This window comes from Pseudorca crassidens, chromosome 13 (genome assembly GCF_039906515.1).
Source record: "Pseudorca crassidens isolate mPseCra1 chromosome 13, mPseCra1.hap1, whole genome shotgun sequence".
Classification (NCBI taxonomy): domain Eukaryota; kingdom Metazoa; phylum Chordata; class Mammalia; order Artiodactyla; family Delphinidae; genus Pseudorca; species Pseudorca crassidens.
Window position 1 is genome coordinate 52,968,052 of NC_090308.1, and position 22,910 is coordinate 52,990,961.

General features: G+C 43.2%; 1 protein-coding gene and 1 long non-coding RNA gene across 2 annotated transcripts in view; one reads left to right on the forward strand and one right to left on the reverse strand.

Annotated features, from left to right (window-relative positions):
* Window positions 1-22,910, forward strand: part of PREP (prolyl endopeptidase) — a 136,087-nt gene that overhangs the window by 99,097 nt on the left and 14,080 nt on the right. Inside the window, exons 11-13 of the mRNA XM_067702459.1 lie at window positions 17,539-17,675; window positions 18,834-18,928; window positions 22,197-22,328. Coding sequence (XP_067558560.1) covers window positions 17,539-17,675; window positions 18,834-18,928; window positions 22,197-22,328 — 364 coding nt within the window. The remainder of the gene's footprint in view (window positions 1-17,538; window positions 17,676-18,833; window positions 18,929-22,196; window positions 22,329-22,910) is intronic.
* Window positions 20,363-22,910, reverse strand: part of LOC137204696 (uncharacterized) — a 154,502-nt gene continuing 151,954 nt past the window's right edge. The window contains exon 4 of the long non-coding RNA XR_010933792.1: window positions 20,363-20,617. This is a non-coding gene — a long non-coding RNA (uncharacterized lncRNA). The remainder of the gene's footprint in view (window positions 20,618-22,910) is intronic.

Genomic DNA, 22,910 nt, shown 5'->3' on the forward strand with positions numbered 1-22,910 from the left:
CTGTGAAATTTTCTGCGTGATCTAATCTTTAAGACTATTTTGGGTCGTAGTCTGACAAAAGGAGGAAATAGCACTACTTCTCCCTTTCAGAGCATCAAAGTAACTTTTTCTTTATATTTTCCTTGCACACATTTATTGTTGTTGTTACCTGCTTACAAATGTTTGCAAATCTTTTAGACAAGTTGAGCAATAAAAAAAGGAGTTCCACTAACATGTAAATTCAATTGACCCATTCATTCCTTGTTGTGTGTTAGGAGAGTCTGTGACATAACTTTGGATTGTTTTTATTACTTTTCCCAGATTTTGGAAATCTCACTTGTTTTCTAAAGCAGCCTCTTATTTCATGCATTCAGTTTCCCTTTCCTTCTTCACTTTTCAACATCTTTATTGATTTGTGTATATGGTTTTTATAAGGTCTTTCCACACTGTGTTAGTCTATGTGAGGCCCCAGAAGACCCTGTGCCTAAGAGAGAAGCCAAAGGATGCCTAAGACAGTTTTACTAATTAATAGTGATTTAAATAAAATGGAATTTTCAAGTGAGGAATTCCAGTGAATATCTAGGAATGACTGGGTGAAAAGACTGCTTAAGTAAATAAAAATAATTGTTTCACAAACATTTATTAAGCAACTACCTTGTATCTGGCAGTGCTGGGAATATAAGGGAGGATAGAGTTTACTAGGGAAATGGGGATATAATCAAAGATTTTTAGCAGTTTGCTTTCAGTTGATCACAGGTCTTATGGGACCCCAGAGGAAGAGGAGCATCTAAGACTGTTGCTGGGAAGAAGGGCTTCCTGGAAAGGAGCTCTGGGCAGACGGGGAAGGGCGCTGGAGGGAGGAGAGCTCCTATACAGCAGGGGTGTCCTCAGCACCACAGCTGGAGCCTAGTGGCAAGAGATGGGCCTGGAAAGGGAGACGGGTCCAAACCCTAAGGGTCTGGTGTGCACCCAGACGGGGTGAGGTTTTTATCCTGTGTACAGTGGGGGGCCCTTGAAAGCACCTGTGCCAGATATACATGGGGCATCTGCCCGGTGCTCAGAGAATTAGGGTCAGGGGTCAGGCAGAGTCCTGAGGAGTGGCAGGGGTGGTGGTGAACGAACCCATGGGCACAGCTTGAGCACCTCAGTGGTGTGCATAGAAGGGGCAAGAGGAACAAAGCCTCAAGGGAGCTTCAAGGTTTAAGGGACAGGAGGGTTGAAGAGGTGGGGAAGAGGAACCAGGAAAGCTTGCAGCAGCGGGGGAGTAGTTCCAAGGACTTGGAACCTCTTGTTCCAAGAAATTCCATGGTCTTGCAGGGAAGTCACAGTGGCTGTGGGTTGGGCAGTGTTGGGATTGCCCGTGAGCATTTGGTGGTGAGAGCAGCCAGCCAAAGCCTGGCAGCAGTGGACTGAAAAGGCTGTGAGTGGAGCCTGTGAGCCTGGCCGCTTTAATGGAGTGAGGTGGGGGGTCTCCTTACAGTCCTGGGCTTTGTGTGTTAATTCCTAGGCAGTAGAGGTATCACACAAAACTCGCTAAATAAAACCTTTGGAACTCAGCATGCTGGCTTTGTAGCCAGCTTTTCTGCACACACAGCCCTGATGCTTCATAAGCGTCAGATGTTCTCCGTCCACCATCCTGAATGCCATCTATCATCACTACAGCACAATGTTCTTTTCTAGATCTTCCAGGAACATGATTCGATTATTCATCTTAAGCTTTCATTTTTCTTAGACTTTGATCTTCACTGCCTTAACGCTGCCTTGATTACAGGTGATAATAAAAAGGTGTGTGTGTGTGTAATCCAAAGTATATTATTTCCACATTTTAAAACATTTTTAAATGAATAGACAAGATCGTCCGTCCATGATAGTGCTGGGGTAGACAAGGTAGTGGGAGGCATTTCGTAGCCATCAAAAAAATATATATATGGTTTCATTGATGAGATTTTTGCTGTTATTCTACTGCACAAATATAAAACATTCACACAGCCAAGCTTAGAACAGAAAGCAAAGAAGAATCACGGTAGGATTTCTGAACTTTGTGATTTGTCTTCATTCCCCCCCCACCACCGCCGTTCTCTTTTCCGCCCCCCGGTGAGTTGCCTCCCAATGGCTGTTTGTGATGCTCCTCTAAGCCTCTGTTCTGTCCCTTCTAACGGACCGTCTCTTTGCAGCTTGCCCTCGCCAGCACGAGTCTACTTCTGGCCCCACGCGTCCCAGTGGGGGAGTGAAATGCACTGTGTGCTCATGAGCTTCCCAATGATTGTTTTTTAAGCAACATGAAATCATCTATGGTGGGTTTCTTGTTTTGCCTCTTACTCACCTGAGGGGTCTATTTTGATGGTTTGCATTTGTATTGTCTGAGAGACTCTAGGTAGAAGTAGATCAGAGGGTAATAGCAGCATTGGATGTGTCCAGCAGAAACCCACATGAATGTCTTTGTGCCTGTGAATTTTACTTGCAAATTCACCTTTTCGGTATTCCAGTCATTCATTTTTCTACAACAAAATTATTTTGTGTGCATTTGCTTCTCGCAGTGTTTTGCTGCATCTCAGTTTCCCCTTGGAGGTACAAATGAAAAGTGGTACTTGGACAGTTGTGCCAGCTTCCTGGTTCGGGGGCTTTTGCCAATGCTGTCCTTGATTCGGGGCCCCCCTTGACTTTGTGCAGGTTATTCCATCCCCCACCCCACGGGTGCAAACTGCTTGATTGCAGGAACACCGCTCCCCTTTCTCCTCTTTTAACATCTGTCTCTCTTTAATAGTTCACACTCTTAAGAATGCATAACGGCCAGCCACAAATGGTTAAGCTGCAAAGTTCTCTTCTGTTCTGTTACTGAACAGTCTGGCTAGAGTTTGTCTTTTCAACATTGGTTATTTTATTTTTCTAGTGCAATAAAATAAATAAGTGGTCTGATGTAGGTGTGAGTTAATGAGGGTTTGAAATGGATTTCAAGCATTCTTTTTTTTTTTTTTTTTTGCGGTACGCGGGCCTCTCACTGCTGTGGCCTCTCGCGCTGCGGAGCACAGGCTCCGGACGCACAGGCCCAGCGACCATGGCTCAGGGGCCTAGCCGCTCCGCGGCACGTGGGATCCTCCTGGCCTAGGGCACGAACCCATGTCCCCTGCATCAGCAGGCGGACTCTCAACCACTGCGCCACCAGGGAAGCCCTTCAAGCATTCTTATTGGGTGTTTATGATGCAGTTGCAATCTCATGAGTCAATTACCAGAACCAAACAGTGCAAGAGCCATAAAGCTCATCCACCGTGGCACTGCTAAATTAATAGATTAACAGCTACACACAGGAAAATGGCAGATGTTAAATATCTTTCATTAGTAATAAGTTGGAAGTTTGGGATCCCTTATCCATGCTTATACAGCCTCTTAAGTACCTCAACCAGAGTTAATTTATATTTTTTTACTTTTCAGCTTACAAGCACTGTGATGCCAGACTCTAGATTGCTGTGTTTGTATGGATTTTTTAAAAATTTTTATTCAATTTATTTAAACTAAAAACAAAAAACAGTTCACCCATTTCTCCTACCCCCCACCTCTGGCAACCACCACTCTGTCCTCTGAATCTATGAGCTTAGTTTTTGTTTTTGTTTCGTTTTCTTAGATTCCGCATATAAGAGAGAGCATATGGTATGTGCCTTTCTCTGTCTGACTTAATTTCACTCGGCATAATGCCCTCCAGGTCCATCCACGTTGTGGCAAATGGCAGGATCCATTCCTTTTTATGGCTGAGTAATATGCCTGTGTGTGTGTGTGTGTGTGTGTGTGTGTGTGTGTGTGTGTATCTCACAATTTTTTTGATCCATTTATCTATTGATGGACACTTAGTTGTTTCCATATCTTGGCTATTTTAAATAATGCTGCAATAAACATAGGGGTACATATATCTTTTTAAATTAGTGTTTTCACTTTCTTCAGATAAATACCCAGAAGTGGAATTGCTAGATCATGTGGTAGTTCTATTTTTGATATCTTTTGAGGAACCTCCATCACCATTTTCCATAGTGGCTGCACCAATTTACACTCCCCCCAACAGTGCACAAGAGTTCCCTTTTCTCCACATTCTTGCCAACACTTGTTACTTCACGTCTTTTTGATAATAGCCATTTTAACAGGTAAAGTGATATCTCATTGTTTTTTGTTTTATAAATTTATTTATTTATTTTTGGGTGTGTTGGGTCTTCGTTTCTGTGCGAGGGCTTTCTCTAGTTGCGGCGAGCGGGGGCTACTCTTCATCGCAGTGCGCGGGCCTCTCACTGCTGCGGCCTCTCTTGTTGCGGAGCACAGGCTCCAGACGCGCAGGCTCAGTAGTTGTGGCTCACGGGCCTAGTTGCTCTGCGGCATGTGGGATCTTCCCAGACCAGGGCTCGAACCCGTGTCCCCTGCATTGGCAGGCAGATTCTCAACCACTGTGCCACCAGGGAAGCCCTGTCTCATTGTTTTGATTTTCATTTCCCTGGTGATTAACGGTGTTGAGCATCTTTTCATGTGCCTGTTGGCCATCTGTATGTCTTCTCTGAAAAAATATCTATCCAGATCTTTTGCCCATTTTTTAATTGGATTATTTGGTCTTTGCTATTGAGTTGTATGAGTTCTTTATATATTTTGGAGAGTAGCCCCTTACCAGATGCATGATTTGCGATTATTTTCCCCCATTCAGTAGGTTGCCTTTTCACTTTATTGAAGGTTTCCTTTGCTCTGCAGAAGTTTTTTGGTTTGATGTAGTCCCACTTATTTATTTTTGCTTTTGTTCCTTTTGCTCTTGGTGTCAGATTCAAAAAATCATCAAGACCCATGTCAAGAAACTTACCATCTATGTTTTCTTCTAGGAGTCTTATGGTTTCAGGTGTTATGGTCAAGTCTTTAATCTATTTTGAGTTAATTCTGGTGTATAGTGTAAGACAGTGGTCCATTTTCATTTTTCTGCATGTGGCTGTCCAGTTTTCCCAACACCATTTATTGAAGAGACTGTCCTTTCCCTATTGTATATTCTTGGTTCCTTTGTTGTAAATTAGTTGACCATATGAGCATGAGTTTATTTCCGGGTTCCCTATCCTCTTACACTGATCTGTGTGTCTGTTTTCGTGCCAGTACCATAGTGTTTTGATTACTCTTGGTTTCTAATATAGTTTGAAATCTGGACACATGATTGCCTCCAGCTTTGTTCTTTCACAAGGTTGCTTTGGCTGTTCCGGGTCTTTTGTGGATCCATACAAATTTTAGGATTTTTTTTTTCTATTTCTGTGAAAAATACCATTGCAATTTTGATAAGGATTGCATTGAATCTCTATATTGCTTTGGGAAATATGGATATTTTAACAATATTAATTTTTCCAATCCATGAGCATGGGATGTCTTTCCATTTACTTGTGTCTTCTTCAGTTTCTTTCATTAATGTCCTGTAGTTTTCAATATATAGGTCTTTCATCTCCTTGGTTAAATTTATTCCTATGTCTTGTATTCTTTTTGATGCAATTATAAATGGGACTATTCTAATTTCTCTTTCTCATAGTTCATTATTAGCATAAAGAAATGCAACAGATTTTTGCATACTGATTTTGTATCCTGCCACTTTACTGAACTTGTGGATTAGTTCTAACAATGTTTTGGTGGAGTCTTTAGGGTTTATATATATATGATATCGTGTCTTCTGCAAATAGTGACAGTTTTACTTCTTCCTTTCCAGTATGGATACTTACTCCTTTTTCTTGTCTAATTGCTCAGGCTAGGACTTGCAATACTGTGGTGAGTAATTAGTGGCAAGAGAGGATATCCTTGTCTTGTTCCTGACCTTAGAGAAGGGCTTTCAGCTTTTCCCCATTGAGTATGTTGTTAGCTCTAGGCTTATCGTATATAGCCTTTATTATGTTGAGGTATGTTCCCTCTATACCTGCTTTGTTGAGAGTTTTTATCATAAATACGTGTTGAATTTTGTCAAGTGCTTTTTCTGCATAAGATTTTTAACCCTTCATTTTGTTAATGTGGTATATCGCATTGACTGATTTGTGGGTGTTGAACCATCCTTGCACCCCTAGAATAAATTCCAATTCAATATATTGTTGGATTTGGTTTGGTAATATTTTGTTGAGGATTTCTTTTAATTAACTACCACTTAAAACACTTTTTCTTATGTTTGATTGAAGCATGGGGTCCAGTTTGAGCATTCACTTCCGCATTTGTCCAGCATTCATTTTCTAAGTGCCTACTGTCCTCTGGGCACTGTATTAGGTATAGATGTAAATTGATGCACGGCCCCAAGAGGGAGATGCATGATGGTGCAATAGTTGTGCCATTGAGGGTTCAAGAGGAGCCCCTGGGGGAAGGGCCAGAGGATTTGCTGATCCCTTGTTTACAGGGGCTAACAGCATGGAGTCTGGAGTCAGACAGCCCAGGTTCAAATCCTGACTCTATCACTTATGAGATATATGTTTTGGACTAGTTACTTTTCTGTGTCAAAGTGACTTCCCTAAAAAATGGCAGTATTCATGGTATAAAGTGTGAATTAAAATGAGGGAATATTTATAACGCTCTTAGAGTAGTGTTTGGTACATGGGAAAAACTATGTAAGTGTTTTAAACAAATCAAGTAAAAGAAATACTGTACATTGTGACCAAAGTAAGGACTAAGGAAAACTCTATTGTGAAAAATATAGAAACTAAGTGGCAGGCATTTTAATATTTGTTTTTAAATGTATGGAAACTTTAGTCGATAGTTAACTTATATAGGAATTTACTATTACTAGGTTCTGTCTCCAGAGCCTTGGATAACTTTTGTTCCCTGTATTTTCAGTTATTTTGACTTTTTCAGGTAGAGAAGAACTTTGTAACAATTAGGGAAGTTCCCAAATGAAATGACCTGCCATTTGTCTTGTTGTAAATTTCTTTCTCATTACTAGAAATATCCAAGCAAAGGTTGAACCTGCCTGAGATGTAGCTCTGGGGATGCCTGCATTGGGTAGGAGTAGATGGGGGTCAAACAAGTGAATTCCTAAGAGCCGATGATTTGTTTCTTTTCAGTCATACTTTAGTCTGTTCAGGCATGTGACATTGGGAGCCAGGGTCTGGAGATGTGAAATGGCAGTTTCACTGGAGAAGATGGTTGGGAAGGATTCACAGATGTTGAAGGCGGAGAGTAGAGTCTCAATTGCTGGTCTCAAACGTGGACTTCATTTTGTGGAAAATGGGGAGGCATTGCAGTTTTCAGTAGGGGAATGACCTAGATTAAAAGGAAGATGTTTTTTTGATTGCAGGGAGATTAATCTGGTAACAAGTATCCAAAGATTGGAAGCAAGAGTCCTGTTAGGAGACAAGGCCACCATGTGGATAGGCAGGGCTAGATAAGATGACATGTGAGAGGCATCCAAGATGACTTTGAGCCTCAGGAACTGAGGCTGGCTGGTGTATAGGAATTTGTGGGATTGGAAAGAGAGTGTTTAATATGTAATTGTAACTCATTTATTCAGTCAACAAATAAATTCATAAACAAATGTTACTGAATGCACACAGTGCAGGGCTCATAGTGACCTGAGGTTGGACTCATCATGCTGTTTTCCTGAAGAACAAAACAGACACACGTGCATTCCACATGCAGCCTAAAAGCCCACTGTGGTGAGCCTCATCAGGGGGCAATGTATGCATTCTTAGAGAGCACCTCAGAAACAATGCCTGTTAAGAAACAGAAACTGCTTTCTCTGAACCTCTGCATATAGTAAGTAGGTCCTTCACTTTTATGAAAATGTCTGATTGTGTGTTTGCCTTGACCACAAGGAAATCGGGGCAGTGGAACTGACGGTGGCTTTTATGTTTCACAATCAAGTCATATTTATTCATCATAGCCCCTTATGTCTTTCTACCTTAAAATACGTGAATACCTCTAAACTCTAAAAACTCATCAAGTGCCATGTTCCACTTGTGTCTGTACCACTGGCTTTCTTTCCTCACGTTCAGAACCTTCCACTTTCTATTTCACTTCTTGCTGCACAGTTTGAGACCGGGAATAGGTTTATTATTCCAAAGAACAGATGGCTGAGCCTTTGAGAGCCGGTGCATTTCTGCAGAGACTATGCATATAGCACTTAGCACATCGTTGGTGCTCAAGAAATGTCCCAAAAATTAAAACAGATTTTTTAAATAGACCGACTTCGCTGTCGTTGAGGTGCCCCACAGGAGTTTTTTAAATCTCCAGTGTTACAAAAATGTCCAGCCATCCTGCGGAAAGCAGACTAAAACAATCTGAAATAAACACTTCCCTTTATATTTTCTGCCCAAAGGTGACCCTTAAACTCTCCCCCACTCCTCCAAAGTTAAAAGTCTAGAAGAGAGATAGGGTCACAACCTTCCTTGTATCTGAAACAGGCTAGTATTTTTAACGTAAGCACAGCTCAGAAACGTGCAGCGCCTCCCGAAGTTCTTCGTATACTTGTTTTACGAGCTAATGGGGGCACGGAGGTTGCCTTCTGCCCAGTTCTCTGGGTGATGGAATGTCCCGTTCCCTGTTTGCATTGAGCACGGAATTTCTGAGCAGCTCTGCTCCTCGTCACATGTGTCTGCCATCCTTAGCACAGGCCACACAAGGGGCTCTGTCAAGTCTGATGGGAAGGGAAGCTCAGCGCCCTTTATGAACATTCTCCTTTCAACCCGTCAGGCTCTAAAATTAGGCAGGAGTCGCCCTCACCAGACATTCCTCTCTGCAAAGGGCTTGCCCTTTACCATTTTCCTTCACCTTGCGTGGACGAGCACATCCCATTACCCGTGATAACGAGAGTCCTGGCGTTTGCCTCAGAGAGCACCAAGTCTGAATCAGATTAACTGTGGGGCTGAAGATTGTTTGGGGAACTTAAATGGTCTCACATGTTCAAATGTGTTAGCAAAATTGATTTTATTACTAAATGTATTATTATCTCCAGAAAAGTAATCATTTCAGCAGAGAGAGCTGATCTTTTCATAACTGATGTCATTCTCTTGAAGAACAGTAACGTTCCCTTGGTTTATGTTCACTTGCTCCTCTTTTTCCTTTAAAGGAAGATGTTTTTATTTCATCTGTATGAAGCCAGATTCACATGACAGCTGGACATGCATACAGATATACATGCATATCCGGAGAAAGATCACTTGACATTTGGTGATGCCTCGGCACAGTCATGCGGACAGTAGGGATGGTCATTTCTGACATTTTGGACTTATATAAAGTATAAACCTTTTCTCTCTTTTCCTCAAGAGTTTTTTAATTTAAAGGATGCAGGTCAGGGATCGGTGAGCTCTTATCTGTCAGTCATTTCATTAGAATACTGGTTTTAAATGTGCAAAATTAGAAGCTGCTTTAAACTGATTACTTATCAAGTTGGGGTTAGTTTTTCTTATGATACTCTCAAGCATTTTGTGTTTCATTTCTGAAGTGAATTGTGCCTTTTAAGAATACTATTGAAACTGAATTTTTTTAGTAGAATGGCATGGCAGGATATAGTGGGATTTTTATTATTCTTTTAATAATCTGTCCTCAAGGTGGTAACACTGATGACTGTTTAGAGAAGGATCATCTTTCTAAGCAGACCCATTCTGCTTTAAGAAACAATGATAAGTAATAACTCCTGTATCTGGAATGTGGCTTTTGACATGCTTGAATGAGTCTCCTTTTCAAGAGGGTAATGAAAACAAAAAAGCAAAGAAAGGGTACTTGTCCCCTGGATTCCCTAGAGGCCAGTGATCATTGTCTTGGGGGTGGGGGTGGGGAGAATATATTAAATTTATGTCAAAGTTTCTAACGTTTGCAAAATTTTGCATAATTACACCCAGGAAAGATGCTTACAAGGAAGTAATAGCTTGAAGTGAATTACTTTCTAATAGGGTAGAAAAAACGCTGGACCAGGGGCTTGGTGTTAATTTTACGTAAGCTAGCAGTGTTACCTGGCAGTTATCTTTATGGATCTTGGGTTTCTCGTTTCTAAAATGAGAGGGTGACCAGCTAGGTGAGGTCCCAGAGTGACATTCTCTCCTTGTATCTGAAACATTTATTGATTGATTGATTTTTATTTTTTGTGCATTGGGTCTTCGTTGCTGCGCGCGGGCTTTCTCTAGTTGCGGTGAGCGGGGGCTACTCTTTTGCGGTTCGCGGGCTTCTCATTGCGGTGGCTTGTCTTCTTGCAGAGCACTGTCTCTAGGTGCGTGGGCTTCAGTATTTGTGGCATGTGGGCTCTGTAGTCGTGGCTCGCGGGCTCTAGAGCACAGGCTCAGTAGTTGCGGCGCACAGGCTTAGTTGCTCCACGGCGTGTAGGTTCTTCCCAGACCAGGACTCGAACCCATGTCCCCTGCATTGGCAGGCAGATTCTTAACCACTGGGCCACCAGGGAAATCCCTGAAACATTTTAAATACCCAGAATTTGGGATGATCATCTTGATTCCCCAGGGCTGAGAAAGAGCTGACACCAGCTTTCTTTCCCAGGTGGAACAGCCTCACAACTACTTGAAAATACCCATCTCTGTCCTCTATCGAGGTACAGCGTGGGCTTCCCAGAGGGTGTGCTTCCTTATCGCCTTGTTGTGCTGAATGTTCTTGGTTTTAAATGTGGACTAACTTTGTTATGCTGCTGTGAGTCTACAAAATGAAGTACGTAAGTTTTAAAGGGGAGGAACACGGAATTAAGGCAGGAAACATTCTAAAGTCAGTGTGTGATCAGTCTCTGGTTGGCTTACTAATGTCTAGAACTAACTGTGGCTTTGAATCGCCGTCATGATGTTTATTTTTCATCTGTGGTGTCCCTGATGAAGGTTGCATATCAAAACGCGATAAAATAGTCCCTCTCATGTGGTCTCACGGGTGCTTCCAAAGACACTGTCTTAAATTCTTCGGTGGTGCTTGTGTCGGTGAAGGTGGACAGGCGTGCCAGGGGAAAGACCCGGTGCTGACCCTGGTGTCACAGGCTCCTGGTTGGACTGGACCTATCGCACGGACCGTTTGCTCTGCTGCTGACAGGAATGGGGTAGACGGGGCCCGTCAGCCTCACATGATGAGCTGTTGGACCTAGATGACGGACAGACTTTTTCTGTTACTCAAGTGGGTGCCTGTTGGATCCCATGGGAGCACTTTGTTGTCCTGTCCGTTAAGGGTCCCATAAAGGCTTTGGCATCCCATCAAAGGTCTGTGCCCACAGTGGACACTCAAAATGAACGGATGTGTATTGTCAGCTCGCTCTCAATTGGTTACAATTATGAGGGCGAAAAGTCTTTTTGCTTTTTAGCTTGAACCTGGGTGGTGGTGTAGCAATAAACTATTGAAAACAGCCCATGGGTTCAAGCTTCAGCAGTCGCCTCCTCATCAAGCAGTAACGGCTTGTGTATCATATAAATAGATAAAATATATTATGGTTGTTGTGTGTTACTAATGATAGTTCGAGGCGCCACTGCTCCTACCACCGCTTCACTTTAGCCAGTGAGAGGAGTCAGGGAGACCAGGTGGGTTTGAGGCTAGTGTGGCAGGGAGTCCTGAGCAGGGTCACCAGCACACATGCGCGAGGAGAGGCCTGAGAATTGAAGTGGCCGAGTGATGCCTGGGCGTGGGGTCCTTGGCATAAGATGTGATTCTGAGAGTTGGCAGTTGGGTGGCTGAGGAGAGAGTGAAGTAAGGGACCACTGCTACTACCCAAAATGAGAGAGCCCCAAAGAGGAGCCTGTACAGGTACACCTAGAGCACGTTGGCTTGCAGATGTAGACGGGCCACCCACCGTGTGACATCACAGCCCTCACAGTGGAGCAACCTGAGGGGCTTTCTAACCAGCCCCTCAACAGGGACCTGCAAATGTGGGCGTGAAGGTCCTTAGCACGGAGTAGTTTATTGGAACTCTCTGAGATGGCAGATGGGGTATTTGCAGAGAGAAAAGAGAAGACCAAGTATAGAAAACTGCAAAACAGTAGCATTTGGCAGCAGGAAGAAGAGCTAGTAATGGATCAATTAGGAAGGTTGAAAGAGAATTAGAGAAATACTGCACCCAGGAAGCCAAAGAAGCAGCTGCAAGATAGGGATCGAAACAGATGAGGCCTGGGAAGAAACCAATTCAAAAACGGCATTTCTGAAAAATGGGAAAAAGAATTATTCTTTAGTAAATGGTGTATAATAGGTGGCTATTTGGGGAAAAGTAGTTAGATACCAGATCATATGTAAAAAGAAACTTCATTTGGATAACCATAAATGTAAAAATTCAAAATGAAAATATAGACAAATATTTTTACACCTTGGGGTGAGGGAGTCCTATCTGTATATGTGCTATGTAAATATATTCAAGATACCACAAAGAAAGTTTAAAAACAGGCTACAGACTGGGAGGAAATACAAACAAAATATGTGACAGAAAGAAAGGTAAATGTCCTTAATGTAAGAAGAGTTTCTGTTAACTAATCAGAAAGGTAAAACACACTGAAAGCGTGGGCACACTTTGTTTTCTGAGGAAGAGATATAAAATGACCAATTAACAGATGAAAATCTTTGCTAATCTAAAAACTGAGCCTTAAAACTGATGAGATGGTAATGTTTGCCTTTTACACTAGCAAAAATTAAAATCCATCTTAACACCCACTGCTAATAAGAAATTGACACTTAGGTAATATTGTCATTAGGAGCTTAAGTTGATACACCATTTTTAGAGTATTAGAATCTATTGAATTTTTTTTTATTAGAGTATAGTTGATTTACAATGTTACATTACTTTCTGCTGTATAGCACAGTGAATCAGTTATACATATATCCACTCTTTTTTAGATTTTCCCATATGTCATTACATAGTATTGAGTAGTTCCCTGTGCTATACAGTAGGTCCTTATTCGTTATCTATTCTGTATATAGTAGTGTGCATATGTCATTCCCATTCTCCCAATTTATCCCTCCTCCCTGTTTCCCCCCATAACCATAAGATTGTTTTCTACATCTGTAACTCTATTTTTATTTATAAATAAGTTCATTTGTACCATTTTTTTAGATTTCACATATAAGCAATATCATATATTTGTCCTTCTCTGTCTGCTTTCACTCAGTGTGACAATCTCTTGGTCCATCCGTGTTGCTGCAGATGGCATTATTTCATTCGTTTTTATGGCTGAGTAATATTTCATTGTATATATGTGGCACATCTTCTTTATCCATTCCTCTGTCGATGGGCACTTAAGTTGCTTCCACGTCCTAGCTATTGTAAATAGTGTTGCAGTGAACTTTGGGGTGCATGTATCTTTTCGAATTATGGTTTTCTCCAGATATATGCCCAGGAGTGGGATTACTGGGTCATATGGTAGCTCTGTTTTTAGTTTTTTAAGGAACCTCCGTACTGTTCTCCATGATGGTTGTACCAATTTACATTCCTACCAATGAGGTGGATAACCTCATTGTAGTTCTGATTTGCATTTCTCTAATAATTAGTGATGTTGAGCATCTTTTCATGTGCTTTTTGGCCATCTGTACAGTATGGACCATCCATGTGGGTCTTACTCTGTCTTGCCTGCCACAGACCGCTTCCTGCACTCTCCTCCGAATCCCAGAAGCTCCCTCTCTGTCCCAGCTGATCCCCCTGCCACCGGTGAGGGGGCTTCCCTGAGTGCAGGAACCTTTCCTCTCCTATAGCTCCCCCCCGCCAGGGGTGCAGGTCACGTCTCGTTTCCTTTTTTTTTCTTTCTTTCATCCTACCCAGTTGTGTGGGGATTTTTCTTGTCCTTTTAGGTGTCTGAGGTCCTCTGCTAGTGTTCAGCAGGTGCTCTGTGAGAATCGTTTCATTTGTAGATGTGTTCTTGATGTACTTGTGGGGAGAGGTCAACTCCACATCCTCCTATTCTGACATCTTGGCTCTAACTCCTGTGTTGAATTTTTAAATGCACATACACTTTGATTTAGCAATCATGTCTAAGAACACATCCTATAGAAATTATAGCATGAGTATATAAGATTTGTGTAAAAGGGATTTATTCTATCAATCAGTGTTGATAACAGAAAAAGAGTAGTCTGAATAGCCTTTGGTGAGCAAATGGTTAAATAAGTTTGTGTACTTTCATACGATGAAGTACGAGGCAGCCACTTTGTTAAATGAGGTAAATCTGGGTATCTTTACCTGGAAGGAATTCCACATTAGGTAGCTGAGTGGGGAGAAGCCGACTAAGTTTTATCCCAATATTGGCCTGATTCTGTATATTGCCTTTTAATAATAACCTGTGTATGTGAATACGTGTAAACAGATGTGTCTCTATAAGCATGCAGAAAAGTTCGGAAGGATCTACACCACCAGGGTAGAGGTAGGGGTGGAGGGGCAAAGACAAGAAAATTCATCACTGCCCTTCGAAAGGGCAGTGGTGAGGATAGGACTGAACGAGGCAGGCGAGTGTGAGCTGTGGGTGTAGGTTACTGTGGATATGTTTGATCGGGAAGGAAGCAGGAGGGACAGGCATGGCGGTACAAAAGATTTGGGGCGTTGTTGTTGTTATGTAGGATAGGAGAAATTTGAGTCTGTTTGTACGCCAAGGAAAGGGAGACAATACAAAAAGAAAAAGTTGTGGTAATCAGAAGAGTGTGGTAGTAGTGGACTTAGTAAGAAATGAATGATCCTCCTTTCTATGGGGTTCAGAGGGTGAGTGAAGTTGGCAGAAGGTTTTTCCAGAACTCCAAGCAGATGGCCCCCATGAAGATAGGAAAGGCCAGATACAAAAGAGTAGGGGATGCACATGGGTGGTGTTGGGAATGGAAGAAAATGGGAAACAATGGGAACAGCTGGGAGATGTGCTAAATCTGCAGGTTTGGTCATCCACATCCTACTTGTGGGACCAGAATTTCTGGGAATGAAGCCTAGGAAACTGCACTGTTAACATGTTTATCACAGATGCTTAGGCCCAACCCATAAGGTTCAAGAACCACTAGTGTAGATTATGAAGTGGAGCTTTTCGGTTGGGCCAGGTTTGGGAAGCAAGTGGAAACAAGGAGTGTGCTGCCTTTTCTTCCTTACCAGGCAAATCTAGAAAGAAACTTACCCACAAAGCCTCTCTGAAGAAGAGGCTTCAAGAGGAAATCAGTGTCAGTAAAGTCAAAGGAATGGAAAGAGCATAATGGGAACTAGCTGGGCTATTTTTAATGTCTGTTTCCAAACTGTCCACATGGATTCCTTCCATAGTTATCAAAAGACCCAGGAGTCAGTCTGCCTGTCTGTTGCGGGCAGGTTAAGGTTTATTGCCATCAATTGCCACTCGATCAATGGAAATGGCGTAAACACTGCTCTGTGCGTATGTATGGAGATTTGATAAAGATTTATACACGTATATATGTTAAGTGTGTATGTTTATTTCAAGTCTGAAATGGCCTTCTTTTAAGGAGTTGTCCTGAAGGTGATTCTATTGTAGTCATGCTCACAGTGCCCTTTCACTTCTGGACAGCGTTCACGGTGTTGTTATTTTAACATCTCAACTACACCAGCTTAAAACTTGGGTATATTTTTGCAGCTATGGGCATAAGGGGGCCTTTGTGCTTTTGACTGTATTCCACAAGGATGCCTCTCTGTCCTGGAGCCAGATGGGAGCATTGCAGACGGAGGTGCAGGCACTGGAAATCCCACAGGTGGTAGCAAGCAAAGCAGTGCCAGAGGAGGAAGCCACGTTGCCCCGAAGCAAGAAGACAGAGCACTTTGCAAACAGGAGGCTCTGAGGGTCAGCTTAGTAGGGACAGAAGTGCACCAGTCCAGCTGACCGGGTGAAGAGTAGGACGCAGAAGGGGAGATGCCTGAGGAGGGCTCAGCCGGGCTGGGGAGGGATTAGGTGCCGGGGCTGGGATTTGAGGATAGGTGGGAAGTCGGGAGGTAGCCGGGGGGGAACGCTATTTTTTAAGCAGATGATTCAGTTAGGGTAGAATCATGTGAGACAGTTTGCTCCCCTGCCCACCCGCCCCCACGCTGTCTCCTCTGTGGTTAGAACGCGCCTACCTGAGGGCCTGGGTTTTAGCTCATTAGCCCCAGCCGTCGCCTGTACCTCTTACTCTGCATTTGCTTGTACTGCCCGCACAGTTACTCTCTATTAGTGGCTCCTAACCGCCGCTAAATAACTTTAACTAAAACCCTGTCTCCTCTGATAACTTTGAACTCTGCCATGTATTCTCCATAATTCCTAAACAGTCAACTTTACATATATCTCAGTATTTCTCTCCAAAGTCAGAAGCAAATGCTTGTTATATTGTTCCTTGGCAGGTTTCAAAAAACGACCAGACTCGCAGGCATTAATGGTGGCCACGTAGTGCCTTTCTCCAAATCTGCCTCCCGTCCCTCCCTCTCCCCTGCCCGCCCCCCACTGTTTATTCCCAAGGACTTTGTGGACACTTTCCACGATAGAACTGCTACCTTAGAAAGCTTTGGATAGAATATGGCTCCGAGTCACACTGCCTGTAGAGGTTTATGTACCTGACTGTGACGTGTGAGGTCAGCAAGACGTTTCTAAGCTGGGGCACTTTCCAGGTGTCATTGGGATAAAGATACCATGTTTGACCAGAGAAAGCTATTTACAGATGGTCTGTCTGGAAGAAGCCATTCTCAGCTTTGGATGACTTGGTGCTTATTCTGTGGCTTACCGTTTGAATAACATTTCATGTTCTCTTTCTAATCCTTTTTCTCTTATTCCTTTTATCCAAAAAGTCATGAATCTAGAAATGTTAACTGAACTTACCAGATTCAGGAAGGTTTGATGAGCCTTAATTATCAATCCTGGAGAAAGTGTCTTTGTTTAATCAGAAACAATAGGATTTCTATGTTGCTTCTTATCTACTCTCTAAAGCTAACATACGTTTTGTTGTTGCTAATATTTAATTAATAGTTGAACCTAGGAAAATGAAGAGGGGTTGAGTGTCTTAACATTTAGAGAGGAAGTTGAATATGAAATGTCTTTCCTAGAAAAACAGTCTTCCTAGATTGGCTTGTTTGGCAGAAGAGCCAAATCTGAGTTTCCGCTGCCGGGAGGGGTGCTCGGGAGCAGAGAACTGAATGCCTGTTCTCTTATATGGGCCTCGTGGAGACCCTAAGAGGTGGGCACGGTGGCCACATTTTAGGGATAAAGAACTAAAGCTGAGGGGCTTCCTTGGTGGCGCAGTGGTTGAGAGTCCGCCTGCCGATGCAGGGGACGCGGGTTCGTGCCCCGGTCCGGGAAGATACCACATGCCGTGGAGCAGCTGGGCCCATGAGCCATGGCCGCTGGGCCTGCGCGTCCAGAGCCTGTGCTCCCCAACGGGACAGGCCACAACAGTGAGAGGCCCGTGTACCGCAAAAAAAAAAACTAAAGCTGAGTGAGGACAGACTTGGCAGGGGTCACCTAGCTTTTGAGAGTGGAAGAAGAATTCAAAGTCAAGTCTCCCTGTATTCACTACTCCACACTGTCTCCATAAAAACGGAAATATGCTTCACCATCAACTAGCCCCTTCATGGTACTGGATTTTCACTGTGCTACTCAACAGCTTGAAGAATTTACTACCTGTCTGTTTTTCCCATGTAAAAGCATGCAAGTGTTTACTCAGGAATGCTAAATCTAGCTGTTCTGCTTTCTTTTGTTCTAGATTTTCTACCCTAGCAAGGATGGTACAAAGATTCCAATGTTCATCGTGCATAAAAAGGGCATAAAATTGGATGCCTCTCATCCCGCTTTCCTATACGGCTACGGCGGCTTCAACATATCTATCACACCTAACTACAGGTAAGCGTGGCACCTCGGAACTTCAGCATGCATCTGACCTTCTCCAGACAGTGAGGAGAAACCAGAGACTGCCTCTGCACCAGAGCCCCATCCCCTTGGTCCCCAGAGGGGAACCTGGATGAAAACAACACTGATTCCTGAGCAGCTCTTACTTTTGTTCATTTGTGCAACGAGTATTCGTTAAACCTGCTCTGTGTTGGGAAGTGAGACGAGTAAGGAAGTGTCCTTACACCATTTTCTTCCCTGAACCAGTGGATATGCTGGTAGTTTCAGTAGAGACCCTCCGAGGTATAGGAAAAATGTTGAAGAGAGGACCACATGGGTGTATGGTCTGTACCTGCCTCAAACTCTCCTTTCCTCTGATCTTCAACATCCAGGAAATTAGCAGCCAGACCATCTTGAGCCTCAGGTTGCAGAAGCCCACAGTTTCCCCAGTTACTAAAAGGAAGAGTGGATAAATTTCAGAAATAGTTCTCAAAGCAAAATTAATTTTAGTTAACAGCAAACAGAAAAATAACCTCACTCAGTACTGTTAGGGTCAGAGTGGAACGAGAAGGAAGAAACATAAAATCCAAACTTTCTAAAGAAGCTCTGTGCTATAGTTTCTTCTGTTTATTTCTAGAAAACATTCTCTGGCCCTGGGCACGCGTTCTTATTTTCTGGTCAGTGTGCCTGATCTCCTCTACCTCTCTCACACCTAGTTTCAACGTCTAAATTTCTGTAAAACTGGAAAATCTGTTTAAAATTCATATTTCAGAAGGAGCCTTCTTTTTTCCAACTTGAACAATTTGGAGAGAGATACTGGGAGGGATGGTAGCAGGGGCTTTTACCGGGTGTGTAACAAGCACAGCACCATTCATACCAGGGCTGTGTCACGTGGGTGGCAGTATTTTGGTTGCCAAGACAGTTGTTTAAAATGAGGTATACTGCATGCTCCTGAAAAATGTATGAGCTTTGCAGTTAATCACTAGTCAGAAGTTATAACATTCCATTTAAACCGAGCAATGTAAAAAGTACTGGGCTTCCACGTAGATGACAGCACGTGCGGAGCATCTTCAGGGCTGTGTGTGCGGGTGCGGGTGCAGGTGTGGTGGAGGAGGACAGCGGCCCTCACTGGGCACAGGTAGTGGCAGGTTAACTGTTTTTACCATTTCTCAGTGTGTCCAGGCTCATCTTTGTGAGACACATGGGTGGTGTCCTTGCAGTGGCCAACATCAGAGGAGGTGGGGAGTACGGAGAGACGTGGCATAAAGGTGAGGTATTTTCTCTGCAGAAACGCAAATATGGCATAGCCCAAGCCGAGGGGATTAGGGGCAGAAAAGGATGCTTCCAAACACATTGCAGACACCATTCCCCCTTTCAATTGAAACAGCTCAGTCTTTTCAGTTTATTTTCCTTTGCAGTCTATTTTAACGAAGGACACCTTTTTCAGACGCATCTCCTACATACCATAATCAGTTTTTTTTGTTTTGTTTTTTTTAGCAATGTATAGGGTACATTTTTATCTATCACTGTCAGAAGTGAGTCTGGGGAATACTTTTGGTATTTATTGTGTCTCCTTCTCCTGTTAGCCTGGCTTTTTACTGTTTAGCATTATTGGCTATCTCAAAACAGACTGCAAAAACAGGCCATTTTCTCTTAAAAGAAAAGAGCACTCTACGATAGAGCTTTCCTATTCCCAGTTCGGGCATCTTTTGCTTGTTTTCTCTGATCTTCCCAACGTTGCTAAGAAATAGCATCCTCCTAGTGTTGCTGCTGGGACTCTGATAAAACCTGCACGTGCTAGATAAACACAAGAACACAGTCAGTTTTCTTTTCTGGTTTTAACGGTTCAGTCCCTGTTCTCTGGCCTCCTGAAGCATGTATTCTAGTTGATTGAGGAAACTGCTCCTATATTCAACTTTATTCCCCAGATTATCATTCTTTAAAAAAAAAATTATGGCAATCTTTACTTTTAAAGCCCCATCTCTTCCTTTTCTCTCTATACGGAGCACACCCCGTCTCCCAGGCTTTTGTGTATCTGGAATGCATAGACTAACCAATAACTTGAAGAAGATGTTCTTCCCTTACCTTATTCCTGTGTTTGTGGGAGGAGGGTGTGGGAAGCCCCTTCACTCCCGCTGGCTCCCTGCTTCTCCCCTCTCAACATCAGGCGTCCTGTGTAAGACAGTCTGCAGGCACAAGGGCGGCCCCCAGGGCTCAGGCTTGGCCAGGAGCACGTGGCAAGGAGGCTCTTCTGCAGCAGGAGCATCTGAGACCACCCTTTGGATCCGTACACCCACTTGTTCTTCTCTACCTCCTAAGGCCAAGGCTCTGGTTTTCTGCATCGATCAGATCAGCAAAGATGAGGGTAGATCTGCTTTTTTCATAAGCACCTGTTAGATGTCAGGAGGCAGGAAAGGCCCAAGCCTAAATCCTCGGTCTTCAGCATGCACCCCAAGGACTGATGTCAGAGCAAGAGTGAGTGTCCCTAATGAACACATGGGCCCCCAGCCTGCCAGCCGTCGTCGGGCCAGCTGCTGCCAGGTGTCATCCTTGAAGGCTTTATTGATTGTCACTGTATTTGAAACAGCATAGAATTCATTGTATAGTTTTGACTTGGACCTGATATTAGAGTTTAATTACACTAAAATCATAGCGATATCTTACTGTGATAGTAAGAGATAACTAAGAAAGGAGGAATAAAAGTAAAATCTCTACACACCTTATGTTGGATGTGCATCCCAAATCCACATGCTAAGTGTGAACCCCTCGACTCACTCAATTTCCTGGTTAAAAATGTTTAATGAACACACTTAAACACCCACCTGCACGGACTCCTGACCCAGTGGCCGTCTCCTCAAAGAACCCAAGTTCTTTGCCATAGAATTCCTCTGGTCCTCAGGTGTCCACCATGCTCTGGTAGGGAAGAGTGCCCTTGGTCTTGGTCAACTCTTTCATCTCTGTATTAATTATAACCAAGTTATTATCCAGAAGTCTTGGGGGGTGGGGGAGTTTGCAGCTTGACTGAAGCTAAAAGTTGATTACCTCTGTTTAGACTGATCATAAACTTTCTCCTAATTTAGGCAGTGAAAGGGCCTGAAATGGAACTTTTCTAGTTAGACCCTAGCATACTGAACCTCGATAAATCTAGATTTCATTTTGTTAATTGAGTTTAAAATTTAATGCTCTTCAAAATATTATTATTCCTGGAAACTAAGTAATCCTAGCCATCTTAATTCACCAATACTTTCTTATTAAAATCTTAATAACATTTGTTTTGATATGAAAAAATTTCTTCTGAAAAAATTTCTTCAGTAGCGCTGCTTCATCTTTAATTGAATTTCTGCAAAAATGGTTAATCTCAAATAGCTAATTAGATCTATGTCTGCTTTTTGTTCATTTCATTGGCAGTTATTTCAGACATCCGTTCCTTTGCGGGGCATGACTTTGACTTTTGGCCTTTACTTTTGGATATTACAAGGCCTTACAAATGTTCCTCTCTTTAAGTGGTTTCTTTGTTTGGCTCTACACTGGAATGGCTTCTAGATGAGAAAGCCCAGATTCTCTGAGGAGATGCTTGAGATCCTCTTCATTCAAGCATAGAGAAACTAATGGGCTGCTCTGTGCAGCACCACGTCCCCACCTAATTCCTACCTAAGTTCCTTAAGTACCCGTGGGCAAAGTCAGAGAGCTTCCTTCTCGTAATCACGTCCCCACCTCAGACTCCGGCAGAGAGGAGGGGTGAGAAGTGCACCTCTCTGCACAGAGCACTTTCTTTATTTTTAAATTTATTTATTTTATATTTTATTTTTGGCTGCGTTGAGTCTTCGTTGCTGTGCACAGGCTTTTCTCTAGTTCTGGCGAGCAGGGGCTACTCTTCGTTGTGGTGCGCGGGCTGCTCATTGCAGTGGCTTCTCTCGTTGCGGAGCGCAGGCTTCAGTAGTTGTGGCGCACGGGCTTAGTTGCTCCGTGGCATGTGGGATCTTCCTGGGCCAGGGATTGAACCCGTGTCCCCTGAACTGGCAGGCAGATTCTTAACCACTGCACCACCAGGGAAGTCCGCGCAGAGCACTTTCATCTTCCCAGGGAGGGGGCAGCGCACTCGTCCCCATTGTCGCATGCTGTGTGGAACTCGAGGACTGGACTCTGCTCTGGGTCTTGTGTCAGTTTTGAGTCCAGCTCCTCCCAAGACACAGGTTCTTTTCGTTGACATGCTTTCACATTTTCATTCTCATGGTTGTCTGACGTCATAACAGATCATCTCTTCCCTTTGGGGCATTTGCCTTTTAAGTTCTAAGAGGTTTTAGAAAAATACAAAGGCACCATATGGATTAGCAGTTGTGGTACTGATGATGGATTTCCACAATGCATAACAAACTTTAAATGGAGGCATTTTTCTAAATGTAGTGGTAGTCCATTGTTTAAGTTGATCAGTAGTTGAAACTATGCCCTATCATCATTTGAATTCCCCTTAGGTTAAAATGTGATTTTTTTTTTCTGTTTTGTTAATTAACTATCTTTCACTTTGGCACATTGTAGGTGGTATCTTGGCCAACAAACAAAACTGCTTTGACGACTTCCAGTGTGCTGCTGAATATCTTATCAAGGAAGGTTACACGTCTCCCAAGAGGCTGACTATTAATGGAGGTTCAAATGGGGGCCTCTTAGTAGGTGAGAACTGGGTTTCTTATTCATTGTACTTTACTAGTTAACTCTTGGAGTTTTCAGGTACTCTGATTTACTTTGGCTCATGGATGGGAGCAGTGGTACAGAAAAAGCAAAACCCATTTGTATTTGGGCATCTAATTAATGACATTTGAAGACACAACTACTGACTCAACTCATCATAGCCTGAAAAGCCCTTCCTCCTCCCTGTTCTGAGCTCTATCGGACTGGACCGCAATTCTTACCCTTCCCTCTCCCGCTCCCCACAGACTGGACCCACAGGTCTCTAGGGTTCAGTCAGCACATGCCTGAGCCTAATAACACACCTCTGACTGTGTTACCCAGAACTTGTAAGCTGTGATCACCACTAAACATTTGTTGAATACCTATGCCATGGGATGCTAGATGCTGTGGGTTCAGAGAAATAAGTCATGAAGGACAATGAGGTACACGCAAAGATGGATCCACAGCTTCATAGTCATGAAATAGTTCACAGCAATGTTCACCCTTGCTGAGCACCTTGCCAGGCTCAGTGCTGAGCCCTTGACATGCACATGGCCTGGGAGATGGGGACAGGTATTATCCCCA